We start from the raw sequence: 18,669 nt of genomic DNA, 5'->3' as shown, positions 1-18,669 counted from the left end.
CAAATAAAATCCTTAAAATACCTACGTGCATATTACAAAAACAATTTGAAGATGATATAAATTATTAATAGAGATAATTTTATTATTATATATTTAAAAATTAGCCAAGTCAAATCTTAAGCTATTCGCCTACGAGTATGTCCTCGATTTTTTTAGAAATATTAATCCGATTTAGATGGGGTTTATAATAATTACATATTTTTAACCTTGATGTGTGCTCTCGCTTAAAACGTCTCGTCACTTCTTTGCTATATACAAGTATAATAAGTGTTTGATAACAATATTTCATTGACAGCGCTCCATTGTTTCTGTATACATATAATAAACCGCTATTTGATAATATTCCTTAACTGTGCTTACCATTGTTAGCACTCATATCCATACTTCCATACTAATATTAAAAATGCGGAAGTCCCTCTGTCTTTCAGTTAACACATCTAAACATCGAACAGTGCGTGTTGCCAGTGATGACTTACGGATCCGAGACTTGGTCGCTAACTATGGGCCTTATAAGAAGGCTCAAAGTCACTCAGCGGGCGATGGAGCGTGTTATGCTTGGGGTTTCTCTGCGTGATCGAATCAGAAATGAGGAGATCCGCAGACAAACTAAAGTCACTGACATAGCTCAGCGAGTCGCGAAGCTGAAGTGGCATTGGGCAGGCCACATAGTTGGGGTGACGTTGGGGTCCCAAGGTGCTGGAATGGCGACCCCGCACCGGAAAGCGCAGTGTTGGTCGACCCCCCACTAGGTGGACCGAAGACATCAAGCGGGTTGCAGGGAGCCGCTGGATGCTGGCGGCTCGAGACCGTTGTGTTTGGAAGTCCATGCAAGAGGCCTATGTCCAGCAGTGGACGTCCATCGGCTGACAATGATGATGATGATGAACTAAACAATAAAAGATTTAGATGTTGGTACAGTAATACAAGAAGCAAAGGCTTCAAATAATCAACATCATCATTATCAACTCAACACAACTGAAAAGTTGGAGGTGCATGCCCCGGATCGGATTCGATCCCACACCCTTCGGAGGCAGAGGTCATATTCATTGGGATATCACGGCTCGTAATTGAAATAATATCAATATTATTTATATATATTTTTTAATTATTAGTATTTTTTGTCACAAGCCTACTTCAAAATATTCATTGTAAATTATTATTAGATACACATTCACACAATAATACCTATATTGTGGGAATGTTTAGTTTTACCATGTCTGAATATTTAGTTTGATTGTGTGATTTCGCTCTTTTTTGTGTAAATGTGTAGAATTTTGTTTGTCTGTATTTTATGTATTTTGCTCTATATTGTATGAATGTTTAACGTTTTGTTTGTGTGAATGTATTTCGCTGTATATTATGTGAATACAGAGTTGCTAGCTAAAAATATTGAGACTTACTCCTACATTACATCCTACTAATATTATAAACGCGAAAGTTTGTTTGGATGTTTGTTACTCTTTAACGCCGCAACTACTGAACCGATTTGGCTGAAATTTAAAATGGAAATAGATTTTATTTTCTGGAGTAATTCATGAGTTACTTTTCATCCCGAAAAATCCATGGTTCCCGAAGGATTTGTTAAAAACTAAATTACACGTGTACGGAGTCGCGGGCGACCGCTACTACCTAATAATAGTGTATTTAAATATATTTTAATCCTATTACTAACATCAAAAATTCGCATGTGCTATTTAAAATAATATAACTTATCTGTTCATTTTATCAAGGCAATATAACGTGCAAACATACTGCTTTATTGTGTTATTTAGATTAACTGCAAATTCGAAGGTAGCGTTAACCTCCGAGATATTTTATAAAATATATTCTGTTTACTACCTACTTTATTTTGATATTATCAAAAAATTTTACACAAATAAACAAAAGGCTGACACTTGAAGGCAATAACTTAATAATTGAAACTCGAAATTTATTCATTAAAGTTATTTTAAAAAACTGTATACCCAAAATTCTTTGTTAGTTCTAAAGCTAGCCACCCACGGTCCGATTGAGATGTGTGTGGAATGTGATATGTTGCACTATAATAAACTCGGCTGGTGGCACACCGCGCGTTATTATTAATCACAATAATATTATAAAGGAAAAAGTTTGTGTGTAAGTATGTTTGTTCCTCCTTTACGCTGCGGCTACTGAAGCGATTTGGCTGAAATTTGGAATGGAAATACATTTTACTCTGGATTAACACATAGGCTATTTTCATCCCGGAAAAATCCATGGTTCCCGCGGGATTCGTGAAAAACTGAATTCCACGCGGATGAAGTCGCGGGCGTCCGCTAGTACATGATAAAACCTGGGGCACACCGAGCAGCAAAAATCGGACGTCATGCCATATAACCGTGGGCGGCTAACATCACCTACTGCCAAAACAGAGTTCTTACCAAGTGTGCACAGGGTTTTTAACTAGGGTAGGCTCTATATGTAAAAAATGGAAAATTCTTCCTCGCAAACAGGTACGTAATGAATCCTCAGTATATGCATTGCGTTTATGCATTTATGAAGTGCACGCCTGGTTCTTACATGCAAATTCATGCGACTTAGCATCGTTCCAACTAAATGTTGGAGCATGCTTATAAGGCAAGTCCTCGATATGGAAAACGCATTTATGACGATGCACCCTCAATGAGTTAAGAGTTCTGTAATCCCTAGAGAAGGGCTTTCGTCACCGCTCCTGCAATAAAGTCACCAGTAGGCCTAATGCGCACCACATTTTAGGCCTGTCGTGACGTCGTGGTACGCATCTGGCTTCTAGGCTTGCAGGCGACGGGCTGGAACAACGTGGTGGTTTTAGTCGGTGAGAGTCCGATATAACCTGCAACGATGTTTTTTTAACTCGACAGTGTAAGTCTCTAAGTCTCTATCTGTAGTATCGATTTAGAAAGAGAGAGATAGAGACGAATTCGAGTTGTAAAAATATTTTTTACAGAATATCGTGCGCGTCCCCATAGTTAGTCGGTATACACGAAGATCTGCCAATGTAAAAATGTATATCATTGAGCGTTTACGTTAGAGGTAGAAACGCAGATAAAGTCGCAGGCGTCATTTAGTATATCCTACTAATATTATAAACGCGAAAGTTTGCATGGATGTTTGGATGTTTGTTACTCTTTAACGCCTCTACTACTGAAGAGCTTTGATTGAAATTTGGAATGGAAATAGATTTTACTCTGTATTACTATTATACTTTTTATTCAGAAAAAAAAACTATGGTTTCCCGAGATTTGCGAAAACTGATGATTTTGATGATACGAATGTTTGTTACTCTTTCACGCCTCGACTACTGAACCGAATTAGCTGATTATAGCCTGGATTAACACTAGCATAGGCTACTTTTTATCCCATAAAAATCCATGGTTCCCGATGGATTTGTGAAACACTAAATTCCACGCTGACGAAGTCGCGGGCGTCCGCTAGTTAATACATAAACGCATCACCTATCCAATTTAAAAAAAAAAAACTACGAGTAGGTTCAAACTACGTTCAGAGTAGGCAGGCAAAAAACATAACACCACGTTTGCTTAAGCTTTGGATTAACAAACTAATTGTCAGTTTTACATAGATAACACTTGTTACTTGATAGACGAGTGTTTGGCAAACAAATGATTTTGCATATTGCATGTAAAACGTAATAGTACGAGATCCGTTATTAGAAATATATACCTTTGTCTGTTATTTAATTTTGATTACAAATAAATGGTAGATAATATTCACCTTGAATCATTGGCCAAGCGCATAGGTTGCCTAGTTAAATTGTGACCAAACAATAAAAAAATATTAAATTTATAACTGAAAATTTATGGTCAACTTCACTCATCTGTTATTAAAAAAAATCGTTTACTAGGTAAAAGAATATACCAAAAAGCCTTAAAAACGCATAAGTTGCCTGCTCTTAATATGCCCTGTACTGTAGGGTTGCCTAAACTTTGTATTAGTCCAGTTACTGTACAAACTACTATATTTGGAATGCAAATTAACCGAGAATTGAATTTTGGATATGACGTGGGGAGAGTATAAAGAAACTTAATTTCAAATTCTCAACCTCGATTTCCTATGTGCATTTCCCGCCATTTTGAAAAAATATTTAAATATAGTTTTTTTTTCAATAACTCTGTTCTCCATTGAGATACGAAAACATTGATGCAATACTACTTTGTTGCTCTTTGCACGCACTACGATCAAGGTCCCTTGTTTTTTTTACTTATCGTTCATAATTAATGAGATATCGATCAAAAAATAAATCGAATAATAATTAGGTAGAATGACTATAACTAGCTTCAATACCACTATCAGATTTCTGGATATTAAAAAATAATTGCCTACGTAGGTACGTATACATGCGTATTACTTGGTATTACGTAAACGTGAGATTGACCTCCAAATTGTGTTTATGTACTGTGGTTGCCGGGGCAACGAGTTGATTTTCAGTTTCAACGTCCTTCGGAATTAGCCTTTGCAGGGCTTTTGTGTGCCTAAATACTTTATTGGCTTGGTTATAATTGAAGATCATATCGAAGCCGTTTATAGCATGTAACCCCAAATTGAAAGTCACACAGGTCATTTAATACAGATACTTTAATTCTTTAGTAGATTATTTAACCCTCGACGCAAAAAGGGTGTTATAAGTTCGACGTGTCTGTCTGTTTGTCAATATGTGGCGCCATAACTCCCGAACGGATGAAGCGATTTCAATTTAGTTTTTAGTATTAAAGGTGCTCATGCTAGCCACAAACGGTCAATTTATCTCACGTTTCTGTAACACCGACGACTATTATTGATCGTGTGTTGGTCACTGCGTACATGACTTGTATAGTATGCCGCGTGGGTACTGCCGTTTGCTTTTCAGAAACGTGAGAATAATTGACCGTTTGTGGCTAGCATTATGTGCGAGTGTTCGTAGACAAGTTTAATGAAATCGATTGAGCCGATTTAAAGTTGTGGGGGGTGAAAGTGGGAAAGAATAACTGAATGTCTGCAAATATACTCGAGTGGGGTCTCAAATGAAAGCACACTGAAAGAGAATATTGATGACTTGATCGAGAGTGTTATCAATGATTTTATGACATTCAGGGTTTTTTCAAAATTTTCAATTTTATGTTATGAGGTGTATCCATTGTAAATGTCCAAAGGTAAAGGTTATCTACGTGATAGCCCAGTGAATATGACCTCTGTTTTCAGTTCGAATCCGATCCGGAGCAAGAACCTCCAACTTTTCAGTTATGTGCATTTAAAGAAATTAAATATCACGTGTCTCAAAAGGTGAAGGAAAAACATCGTGAGAAAACCTGCATACCTGAGAATTTCCTTAATTCTCAACGTGTGTCAAGTCTGCCAATCCTCATTTGGCCAGCTGATGGAGTAAGGCCTAATCCTCGCATTCTGAGAGGAGGCTCGTGTTCATCAGTTACCCGAATATGAGTTCTTAAAGTTGATGAATTTTTTAATTTCGCACTTATTCTAGTTTTTAATTCTTTACTATCGCTTCTGTTTTGATGTTTATATGCTTGTTTTATGTTGACCAAATAAAGTATATATAAATAATAACAATTTTCAAATACTCTAAAAACATATGTCATTTACTATTTACAAAAAATAATCGCAGCAACATTATAATTGAAATCTAATGTAGTGTTTTCTTCATTAGTCACTAATTTTATTATTACTCTTTTTTTTATTTGTTGCGGTTACAGCGTCATGCAGAATACATCATTTAAGTGTTAAAAAAGTCGTAATGTTTCCCAGAAAATAATTCACTAATGGCAGGCGTCCACTGCTCCGCATCGTACGTATCGGACGCATCGCATCGAACGGATTTCGAACGTACGTAGTACAGAAACGGAACCACACAAATGTGTCCACTGATCCGTATCGTATGGATCGCATCGAACGTATTTTATCTACGTATATAAAATACGTTCGATGCGATCCGTACGATGCGAATCAGTGGACACATTTGTGTGACTTTGTATACAAAACCGAACGCAACGCGGAACGTTCTAAACTGCAAGAACCAGCTCATGGCAAAGGGCCCTGTATGGGTTCGAAACTAGTCTGGCTTACTCCGACGTTGCATTACGTGAGTTTTAGCCGTGTTTAATAATATATTAATAATTGGTGGCAGTGCAATAACAGCTAGAAGATGGTTTAATAAGTTTAAATAATAATCAAAATAGCGATATGTTGATTTAAAATGGAGTGATGATGATAATCATGATGGGGATGACATATCTGTCGCGGTACGGAGATCACGTAGGGAGTAATCGTAAGTAAAGCTTAATCTGGAGATTAGCGCTATCTTTGGAATCGCAAAGTGCTTAGGATTTGGCGGCGTTGTTTGAAAAATGAATTTTCCTTTTGTAATGGATTGATACTGTGAATTATGATTGCCGTATATTTTCGCACAAATTTTCTTTGTAAATTTGCTTCTACACCTTTACTAATTGACGTCGTCACGCGCATAGAAAATGAGTTACTAAAATACATTTTCGCAAAAACTTGAGATTTTTGGCTCGACTTCGTTAAAGTTATTGTATTGATACTTTACTTTTACTAATAGAAATTAAAAATAGATGAAATAGTTAATCTATTTTCATTTAATTACATTTCTTACTAGTTGTATACGTAGCCCTAATTAGCACGACAGTTTTTTTAATGTTAAAAAAGCGTTCAAATACAACAAATGCATGCCCAAGTATATATTCACACGATAGCGTTTTTAAAACACGAAACTTTTTTATCTAGCAGTGTTGTATTTTCAATTTTGGGCGTTGGAAATAGACAATGAATTAAATTAAGAACGAATTAAATTAAATAAAAGCGCCAACGCGGGGTTTTAACGTATCGCTTTTTTAACGCACATCAAAAAAACTCTTGTGCGAATGAGGGCTTACTGTGCGACATTCCCAGTGCGACGTCACGACTTTCGATTCTATTCACCGACTAGTTGGTGCCGTTCCCATAGGAATACGGTGACAATATATAGCCTATAGCCTTCCCCTATAAATGGGCTATCAAACAATCAAGAATTTTTCAAATCGGACCAGTAGTTCCTGAGATTCGTTCAATCAAACAAACTCTTCAGTTTTATAATATTAGTTTAGATATTTAAGTATATAAATAAAACCCATAATTAAAAATCATTGAAATATGATGAAGTTTACACTAACACTGTGAACTCTGTTACCTACAATATTACACAGAACGCTACCCAATTCTTCGATCAGCATTTTATGTTCAACTCAGCCCTAAAAGCTCTTACGTCATATTTCCTTAGATTGTTATCAACGGAACGCCATTTGACTTTCGTGGTTGAAGCCACAATTAATAGTATGGTGACCTTGGAGCCTAAGTTGGTAGTGGCCCAAAAAGATCAATCTTACACGCCAAAATGTCTAAAATCAAATAAGCCTGTAAATGGTATGGTATTTTTAATGCGTGTTAGATGACGCTGTAACATTTTGTGGTAATGCGTGATATTATAATTATTATTATTATTAATCGCTATGAATTTTGTTTTGCTTTGTTTAGTTTTTAATTGTTAAAACTACCATTTTATTATTATTATTCTAATTTACAAGTTAGCCTAACTACAATCCCACCCAAGTGATGATGCAATCTAAGATGGAAGCGGGTCAACTTGTTAGTAGTTGGATGAAAATCCACACAGCCCTTTCGGTTTTTATACGATATCGTATCGGAACTTCGCTCGCTCGCTTGGCAGTACGTCTTTGCCAGGAGGTGACTAGCCACCAGCCAGATCTGGACTAATTAGGAAAACCTCGGTCGAGCCAGCCGGGGATCGAATCCGGGACCTCCGTCTTGTAAATCCACTGCGCATACCACTGCGCCACGGAGGTCGTGAAAAAGCCTTACAGAAAAAAATCGCTATAGCTATCGATAATCATAAGCTCATATCATAAGCTCAACTCTTGACCTCTGCAAATGTCAAAAGAGTGTGTTAAAATATTTTCGAGCCAATTTCTAAATATAAACAACCTTGTACTTACTTAATTGTAAATATTATCTTATATTTTTACGTGCGATAAATTATCGCCGAGATAACTGCAAATAAAAGTCATATATGGTAAGAGCCAGCTAATTAAAATTGGAAAATTAAGCGACGTAGATACCTACTCATCAAATCAAATCATCATTATCATCATTAACAACCCATATTCGGCTCACTGTTGAGCACGAGTCTCCTCTTAGAATGAGAGGGGTTAGGCCTTAGTCCACCGCGCTGGTCAAATGCAGATTGGCAGACTTCACACATGTATAGAGAATTAATAAAAGTCTCAGGTATTCAGGTTTCCTTACGATGTTTTTTTTCACCGTTTGAGACACGCGATATTTAATTTCTATTATTGAATAGGTATAAATATTTATGACTACATGAAAAGATCAATAAATCGAGATATTTTAACATTCGCTATACATATGATTGCCATGTCGATGTACTGTTTTTTTTTAAACTGATACTAGCGGACACCTCGTGATTCCACTCGCGTAATTCGCGTTCCGTGGGAATACGGGGATAAATTATAGCCTATGTTCATCATTATCAACCCATATTCGACTCACTATTGAGCACGAGTCTCGTCTCCACACTGGCAAAATGCTAATTGGCAGACTTCACGCACGTAGAGAATTAAGAAAATTCTCAAGTATGCAGGTTTCCTGATGATGTTTTTCCTTTACTGTTTGAGACGCGTGATATTTAATTTCTTAAAATGCTGAAAAGTACGACTTGCATGCCCCGGACCTGATTCGAACCTACACCCTCCGGAATCGGAAGCAGAGTGTTACGAGGGCCTACGAATTCCATCTAACAAACTATAAATGTACTAAACTAACTATATGTTATTATAAACATTGTCTGTCATTTGCTGATAATAATTCTTCAATGTCATGATTACAGTTTTTCGTTTATAAGATACTGATTTGACTAAACCTAAAGATTCTATCTTTAGCTTTATTATTTAAACTCAGATTAAAGTAAACTATTTACATTTTATAATTAATTTAAATATTATAATGATATTAATTTCATAATGTTAGACTAAGCCGTAAAACTGTATAATTAAAAAGTAGTTGTATGATACAGAAACCGTTTTAAATTGTAAAACTGTTTGAGTCATAGTCGGTAATTATTTTGTCGTCTGGTGGCCAGTCGAGCGCGATCTTTGTTGGTGATAATACACTTTGTTGGAACTATACGAAGATTTTCATTGCTGAATACACATTCCTGACGTCACGCTGCCCGTCTCAGTAATAAGAGGTCATATCTACTGGGCTATCACGGCATTCCCAGCCTATGTTATTCGCTGATAATTTATCTTTACATAGGAAGAAAAAATCGGTTTCGTGATTTAGCCGTGTTACGAAATTATTTTCGCATTCATAATATTATTAGTATATTTATGTACTCGTAAGTATTGATGAGTGTTATCTATAAGTGTGTGAATGAACGTAACAAAGTGGAAAGACCAATAAATTATACATAATACCTGTGTAGCTTATATTTGAAACCCGTCGCGTGATTTGTTCAAAGATGTATTATTGACGAATATAAAGATATTATTATTAACAACGAATATTCTGTTGAGAGAGATAGGCTAAGAGTCCACCACGCTGGCCTAATGCTGTTATAACATCTATAGATTATCGTCGTCGTCGTTATCAACCCATATACGGCTCATTTCTGAGCTCGAGTCTCCTCTCAGAATGAGAGGGGTTAGGCCAATAGTCCACCACGCTGGCCCAATGCGGATTGGCAGACTTCACACACGCAGAGAATTAGAAATTCTCTGGTGTGCAGTTTTCCTCACGATGTTTTCCTTCACCGTTTGAGACACGTGATATTTAATTTCTTAAAATGCACACAACTGAAAAGTTGGAGGTGCATGCCCCGGACCCACACCCTCCGGAATCGGAGGCAGAGGTCATATCCATTGGGCTATCACAGCTTGTAGATACGGCTGTAGATTATATAGGTTTTATATCTTCAACCAGACTTAACTATGTACGAGTAAAATACAATAGTAGATTATGAAACTGCTGTATATCACAATAAATCTATAATATTTGTATAACACTACAAGCGCATAAGCTGAAAGCGCTTCTTTACCATGAACTAAATCTTAGGCATAGAGAGAAGTAGGTAATAGTATTTCTTTAATAACATTTTTATAGTTCTACCCTAGATCTACCCTACAAGCGAGCCTCATCGTAAGTTGCAGCCTGCCTGGAACTCGCTTGCTTAGAAGAAGTTTACTCTTGACTTTTATGTACGGGTATATATTATTATTTATTATTGACTTGATAGTTGGTAGGTTGATACAGGTGTGTTGAAGATAAAGTTTCTTTAATTCTACCGCAGTAATTATGTAATCATATCTCTGATATAATTGATAAAACTAAATTGATATAGAATTTTTATATATATTTAGACATATAGCTTCATAATATTTGAGAAATATCATAAACTTTTAAAATGGAATAGTAAATATTTAATAGGTAAATGAAAAAGTATTATTGCTGCGAAATACTTGTACGTAGATATAAATAGATAACGAAAGGTTTTATCAAGCAGGTTGTTGACATTTCTGTGATAGAAAACGTGACGATATGAATAATGGTCTGAGTCTGCGATAGCCAGACGTACCTCTTTTGTTTTTTTATATATTCTTTACAAGTTAGCCCTTGACTACAGTCTCACCTGATAAGTGATGATGCAATGTAAGATGAAAGCGGGCTAACTTGTTTGGAGGAGGATGAAAATCCACACCCTTTTCGGGTCCTACACGACATCGTACTGGAATGCTAAATCACTTACGCCTTTGCCGGTAGGATGTTAACTAGCCACGGCCGAAGCCTACCACCAGCCAGGCCTGAATCAATTGAGAAAACCTCAATCGGCCCAACCGGGTATTAAATTAAGGACCTCCGACTTGTAAATCCATCGCGCATACCATTGCGCCACGGAGGTCGTCAATTTTATAATGGCTAATAAGAGAATAGGCAAACTGTCAGCCTATTCTCTTACCATTGGAATTTGGACGTTTATATTTCCGTTTCCGTATTTGATGAAACAAAACGCAGAAAAAAAGGTTTGTAACAACTGAAATGTCAAAATTGACAGACAAATGGAAACGCATATCGATACGTCAGAATTCCATGGAATTAATAAATTTACTATAGTCACTTAGTTTCGCGGCAACTCTACGAAAAATACCATTAAATATTTTTTCAAGAGAACTTTAAAGATGTCTTGAGTGAAAGCTTGCCACGGAGCGATGGCGACTGGAGATATAACTCCTAATGAGATCACGTTGAAAATATATAAAAAAAATGTTTTAAACTTCGACAACTAAGGATATGGACTCCTGAAACCTACTATTTTTAAAGCCAACACAATCCAAAGTACATAATTGACTACCGTACATACCTATGCTGATAAACCTTAAACTTTGATGTTCATCAAATGTACGATGTACTCGTACGTCTCGCTACCACAGGCTCGTCTATAAAGTGTTTGAAATATTGAGACATGTGTTGATTGAAACTTAAGATAAGTATAACTATATCTAGATAGAATCATTAACGTATGAGATGAAAATAATACATCCATCTGTCTACCATTAATATTTATTACTGTGACGTCAAAGCCATAATAGTTATGTTGAATGTGACTTTTTTATAGGACAGTAACATTTAATTGATTTAGATTATTTTTAAAACTAGCGGACTCACTGATAATGTTGTGAAAACTATTTATATAATTGATTAAATGGTTTAGTCGTGAGCGTGACAAATAAACCCATACTTTCGCATTTATAATATAAGGTTGAATTAGAAATACAAAATAAATAGTTAATATTATAAATAGATAGGTAACTATATGGGTTTTTTTTAAATTAACTATCCATTCCGTTAGGTGAGGTTCAAGTCGTTAGATTTTTTTATTCATAATTTTTAGCTAATAACCCGTATCTGGCGTGGTTGAGTATTTCAGAAGTTGATTTTCGGTTGCCCTAAACTTACCAATCAATATTGAGCGTTTATAATTCGTGAAGGTACTCAATAAAAAAAGTATACTTTCTTATGTTCATCTGCCCTGCTCGAGTAAATCCAAACGTCACCTCTTCGGCTCCCTGACTATAAAGGTACTACATGAAATTCAAAATCTATCCTAAAGCCAAACTCACTGTATTATCACCAAACAAATTGAAAATGAGGGTATAAGGGAGGGATTTTTTTTTTTTTATAAGCTAGTGATTTCACACGTTATAATAATTTAATTAACTTGTTACCAAATTTATGAAAATTTCGAACAATTTGGAACAATTAGATATAGTTAATATATTTTGAATAACATTTTCTAAAAAAAAAAAAACAATACATAATTAAAATAATTTATGTATGAAATGACACACGTTTTCTATCTTCATTGCTAATTTGTTTGTTGACATCGAGTTTGGCTTTGGTATAGTATTTTTTTTTATTTGGTATATGGTATAGTATATACATATTATTTTTGTCACCTGCCATTGTATATTGTTTTCTTTGTTAAAATTTGTGAAAACGGTCGTGGTTCCATCCATTTATAATTTGGGCATCGCCAAGGCAAAGGTGAATTACCAATTCCAAGGCAGTCTTGCTTTATTTTAGACCAAATAATTCTGTTTAATATTTTTAATGTTATCATTTTGCACACACACAAGTTCGAAGAGACGATAGACGTTGGGATCCGGAGGTGCTGGAATGGCGACCCCGCACTATAAAACGCAAGTGTTGGTCGACCCCCCACCTGGACTGACCACATCAAGCGAGTCGCAGGGATTGGCTGGATGCAGGCGGCTCAGGATTTGTAATGTTTGGAAGTCCCTACAAAAGGCCTATGTCCTACAGTGGACGTCCTTCAGCTTATGTGATGATGAATAATTTTTATTCGCGTTAAGTTCTACGACTGTTCTGTTAGAGTTCTGCGATAAGAGGAACTCTGATAGTGGCGCCAGTGACAGAAAAGTTGAGGAGTAAAAGGTTAGCTTGGTATGGACATGTAATGTCGAGGGGTGGGAGACATAATACCAGAAAAATGTTGTTGTTGCAAGTGAAAAGGACACAAGATGAGACGAAGGCCAAAGTCTTAAGAGATGGTTGGAGGGTATACATGTGGGTAAAAGGAGTAGGTAGACGATTATTTGTCCAATGATAGAATCGAATGGAAGAGATGTATTGCCGACCCCACTTAAGTGGGATAAGGGAAAGGAAGTGATGATGACCAGGTATTATTTTTACATTTTATACCCGGTGTTCTCCAATCAAATCACCTTGTATCAGTGTGCGTGTTTATCCTCCATGTCACCGATGTCATACGCGATAGAGAGCCATTAGGTAGCCATAATAGCTCAGGATCCGTAAGACATTTTTACAATTGATTACTACTATAAAGTTAACTTTCCGTGAGTATTTTCACCTAGAAACAAGTTTTGGTAAAGTCTTCTCCTTCCAACTTGTATCAATAACGAGGTTATTAAAAGTTGCTACTTACCAGCATAACAGCCACAGTGTCCTACAAATTGTGTGGTACATTATCTCGTTCCGACGCTCAGAAATTTTCAATACCTGGTAACCCAGTTAGCTACCAGAATCAAGAATTTTCGGAAAATTAACTTGATAGTCATCAATTGCAAAAATGTTCCCCGGATTCTGGGTTATAAGGTAAAGGAGATGATGTGTTCTTCAAGTAAATTCAATTCTCTTAGCAAGTTTGTACCCAGTTGAAATAGTGTTGTCAAATGATAGAGTATGTTAACACTGACTAGACAAGGCACGTGCAAGGAAGCAAAGTAATGTGATAAGGTTTTTGTCACCAAGCGAGGTGGTTAAGCTTTGCGGTGTTTACCACGCAACCATATAAATAAAACATGACATCGCAACAGATAATTTTATTGATATTGTGCTCTACGACTCCACTAAGGATTTTAATAAGGTTTTAAAAGTAGCTTCACCCGCGTATTTCCAGTTCCCGTGTAATTACGGGGCTATAAAAATCACCAACATCACAAACTTTACCTCTTTATAATATCCTCCTCGTTCCTCCTCGCTCCTATCATAATTGAAATATAAATCGTGTCATAGATAGATACGTATTATATTTAAAACAAAGTTAGACATGGATCAACAGAATCCATAAAATACACACCTTTAATAAATACAAACTAATGAATACTCTCCCTTACAAGGTAGGTATAATAAAAATTAAATGCATTCAAAATGGGGTTTTAAAAATAATTACCGGTGCTAAAAACATGCCTATCAGTTTGAATTCTGACTTTTATGTCTCGGTAAGACTGCCAGTCCACCGAAACGGAGAAATATTAACCAATAGGATTGCACACAATCTCTGCTCCTCTTATGTGGACAGGGACTTGCGAGCTACTTTAAAAAATCATATAAAATCGTTAACCGGAGCAGGGAAACGGAGCGGGGTTAAATAAATTAAATATAACTTTTATTTATTTAACATAGTCTTCAACTTCGTTCCGCAACCTCGCGCTGCTCCGGTGGACAGACAGTACCCCTCCATTACCGCAGAACACCACTCCACATTACTCCGTTTCTCCGCTACGCTCCCTCGCTCCGCTTTGGTGGACAGGCAGCCTAAATGCGTAGAATTCAGATTGCGCTAACGTACGAGTAATCATGCATGGCTGCGACAGTAACGCTAAATTGTAAAAATACACTAGATTTAGATAGTGGATGCCCTTCACCTGCTTTACATTATTAAAATGCGAAATCTTAAAGAGCTGATAAATTTAGAAAGATGCAGCCTACCTACTGCGCATCAACAACTGAAATGTGTTTATTGACTGACGACCAAGGCCTGCACTCTGCATATATAATAATTAATACGACGAATAACGAATATATTGTTAGTATTGAGAAATGGGACTCAAATTATGAATTTTTTGTAAAGTTTAATGAAGATTTTTGACGGCCTCCGTGGCGCAGTGGTATGCGCGGTGGATTTACAAGACGGAGGTCTTGGATTCGATCACGGCTGGACCGATTGAGATTATTTAAATTGATCCAGGTCTGGCTGGCGGGAGGCTTCGGCCGTGGCTACTGGCTAGTACCACCCTACCGACAAAGACGTACCGCCAAGCAATTTAGCGTTTCGGTAAGGTGTCGTGTAGAAACCGAAAGGGGTGTGGATTTTCATCCTCGTCCCAACAAGTTAGCCCGCTTATATCTTAGATTCAATTACTCTTAATTCAATTACCATCAGATGAGACTGTGTAGTCACGGGCTATCTTGTAAGTAAAGAATAAAAAATTTAAAAAATAAAAGAAAAGGATAAGAGGGAATTCGGAAATGGAAACAGACTGCGACGTTGATAGGCTGAATGCCAGGTACGCCAGCGTTCTGAAGATAGGACAGGACTTAGGCATATCCAAAGAAGTATCCATGAAGATTTTCCCTCTTACGGAAAAATGTCTACAATGATACTCTGCATAGTTAAGCATTAGGTATACTTACATTAATGTACATTCTTTAGTGATGTCCCGTACATCTTTGTTGAATCAATAAAAGGCGTTTAGAAAGAAACAATAACATTAAACGAGCTAAGGTCGTCTGCTTACCTTGCGATGCTAGAATATATAATTTGAAACTGTTATAATCGATGGATGCATACTAAGACAGCCTCTTTGTGTGTCAAGGAGGTTTTTTTGCGGTGACGTTGAATTTCTATAATATCCAGCTATTAGCAAAGTCTCAAGGCTTTTGGGATAGAAGAGAGAGACGAATATCTTAGCAATCCATGGATTCAAAGTCCATCCATGGAAAAACTCCGAGCAAAGTCTAGGACTTGTGACCAATGTATGTAGGGTTGAGGAATTCCTTGACAATCGATTAACTCTCCCCTTCTCTGCTTGTGTTGTTCTCCCTGCCTATCCAAATTTATAATTATAATATTGCATAGTAGGTTGCTAAAACCGTACCGAAACAATCAAAAAAGTTCGAGTATTCCATCACACGGCAAACATCTACGATTATTATCAAAAAGAGTGATATCGTCCTAGTCCTAGTCAAGATTTGAATTATGATTTAGGATGTTACATGGCGTGCCTCGGAGAACAGCAATTGACATCTGATACTATTTCTTTAATGATCACATTAAAGAAATAGTACTCTAACACGTGGGCTAAGCTCCATATACTCTCTCCTATAAGAAGGGAGGCCTGTAGTGGGCTGTATAATGATAATAGGCGCTATTTTGTCGTTGTTTGAAACTCCAAATGTAATACAGGGTTGAAAAAATCCCCTAATACTCATCGTCATCATCATATCAGCCGATGGACGTTCACTGGAGGACATAAGCCTTTTGTAGGGACTTCAAACATCACAATGTGCGGGGTCGCCATTCCAGCACCTTGGGACCCCTACGTCCACCACCTCTTCGTACTATGTGCCCCACCCACTGCCACTTCAACTTCGCGACTTGTTGAGCTATGTCGGTGACTTAGGTACTTCTAGGGATCTCCTCATTTCTGAGTCGATCACGCAGGGATACTCCGAGCATAGCTCGTTTTATCGCTCGCTAAGCTATCTTATGAGGCAATAGCGACCAAGTCTCTAAACCATAGATATTATACCATACCGTACCTAATACTCAAGCATATTTTATTTCAATTACAGAGAGCAGCAGTCCAGGGCAGTTTTTGGCAAGGTTTCGTCGCTTCCATCTCCGTGGTCATCGTTTCCGAACTCGGGGATAAGACATTTTTCATAGCAGCTATAATGGCGATGAAACATCCCAGAGTGATAGTTTTCGCTGGAGCTATATCAGCGTTGGTCTTCATGACAGTACTCTCGGCAGCATTTGGATGGGTGGCAACTGTGATACCAAGGGTGTATACCCATTATATCAGTGCTGCATTGTTCGCGATATTCGGTTTGAAAATGCTAAGGGACGGATGGAAGATGGACCCGAATGAAGGGCAAGAGGAACTGGAAGAAGTACAACACGAGTTAAAAAGAAGAGAGGATCAGGTATTTAAATTTATTTACTAAGATTTTTTCTGTACCATTACCTACTTGAAAATCAATGCCCCTTAAATAATTTTGCTCTTATTGCCACTTTAAAAGGGAATGCCCATCCTCGGCCATGGCATACCCTAACCACCCGGCAATTTACTTATACTCGTATTTAAAAAAAACTTGATAATTCTACTTTAACAATGAAAACATTATTTAATTTGTCCCCAACAGAGACAGGCAAATATCGTTGACCATACAGCCTGAGTTTAACATTTTTTGAACCTAGATAACCGCTTTGGTACATACATCGGCGAACTTTTTGCAATATGAGTGATAAAAAAATATTTTTTCTTCAAGAAACATACTTTTATTATAAATGTTTAACCTGGTCCTTATTTAGACATCATAATTATCATGTCCATATATTTTATACGGGGGTATAACTGGGTTCCTAGGGTCGACACTGTATGGGCATTCCCCTTTTGTGCTCTTATTTCCCCCTAAAGAATTGTGATCTTATTTCCCCTTAATTCTGATTCCGTGATTCCTAATATTTCGATAAATAGTCCTACAAAATTCTTGCTTGCGTGAAATCAAAATCGATTCGCAATCATTTATCTCTCGTATCACATTTTTATCACGATAACTGCTACGTGCTTCTGATATTGATAGTCATCGTCTGTCCAAGATTGAATATCACTTATTAGTTTTACTATCTAATCTTGATCCTCCGTCAACATGCGAACCAATTATTATCCATTGTCCCTATTTTATGTTTGAACAAAATAAATAAACAAATGAAGTTGAAACAACAAAAAAAATATGTGTACTCGTAATATTACCAAATGTTGAATTCCTTTTTAGCTATATTTTTTTCTACGAGCGTGCTCTTATTTAATGTTTCTGTCACTAATTTAGCAATTAAACACAAGCTTTACCATGTGTGCTGGATATGTTCCACCAATCAGATTATTGGATGTGATGTCGTCATCGAACCAATAAACTGTCACTTTCCTGTGATGTTTTTGAACACGAGTGTGAAAAGACAACGTTTATGTGCTTAAAATTAAAAATGGTAAAGTGTAATAAAGAGTATTTTGGCTTGTTTTTAATTGGATTGAAGTCGTGTGACATCATACAGGGCTCACCAAAAGAGCGATCGAGATCGCCGGAAGACGGAACAACGTCAGTGCGGTCAGAAAGGTCGCAAAGCCCTGGGCCCTCCCAAATTCCTGAAGTAGAAGCCCCTAGGACACCAGAGGAGCCCCAAGCGGGCCCCTCGACACGAACCGATTCGTTGAGGGTGATCTTACGTCATTATGCCTGGCAGTACGAATGACACATTAGTTGTTTTTTTCTTTTAGCTTAGCTTTTTATAAGTTCGTTGCACATCACTCCCGCCTTTGATATAATCAGCTTTTATTGTAATTATTTTTAATATCGCAAAGGAATTCAGCATTTGAATCATTAATTTGATGTAATCTCAAAAGTTTGATCAAAAATTTTATTCATAGCTTTGAGTTAATTGCTAAAAATAATTAAAAATGTAATGGATCCAAGGACGACGTTTTATTTGTCTTGATTACTTGATTATTTTTGGTCAAACTT

At 36.8% G+C, this 18,669-nt stretch overlaps 1 protein-coding gene across 2 annotated transcripts in view; it reads left to right on the top strand.

Annotated features, from left to right (window-relative positions):
* The window catches only part of LOC112050461 (transmembrane protein 165), a 60,144-nt gene that overhangs the window by 22,068 nt on the left and 19,407 nt on the right, over positions 1 to 18,669 (top strand). For both annotated transcript variants that reach the window (XM_024088730.2, XM_024088729.2), the window contains one exon: positions 16,720 to 17,073. In XM_024088730.2, coding sequence (XP_023944498.2) covers positions 16,720 to 17,073 — 354 coding nt within the window. The remainder of the gene's footprint in view (positions 1 to 16,719; positions 17,074 to 18,669) is intronic.

This window comes from Bicyclus anynana, chromosome 2, assembly GCF_947172395.1.
Source record: "Bicyclus anynana chromosome 2, ilBicAnyn1.1, whole genome shotgun sequence".
Lineage (NCBI taxonomy): Eukaryota > Metazoa > Arthropoda > Insecta > Lepidoptera > Nymphalidae > Bicyclus > Bicyclus anynana.
The sequence above is the reverse complement of the archived record's forward strand: the minus strand, read 5'-3'. Positions and strand labels throughout refer to the sequence as shown.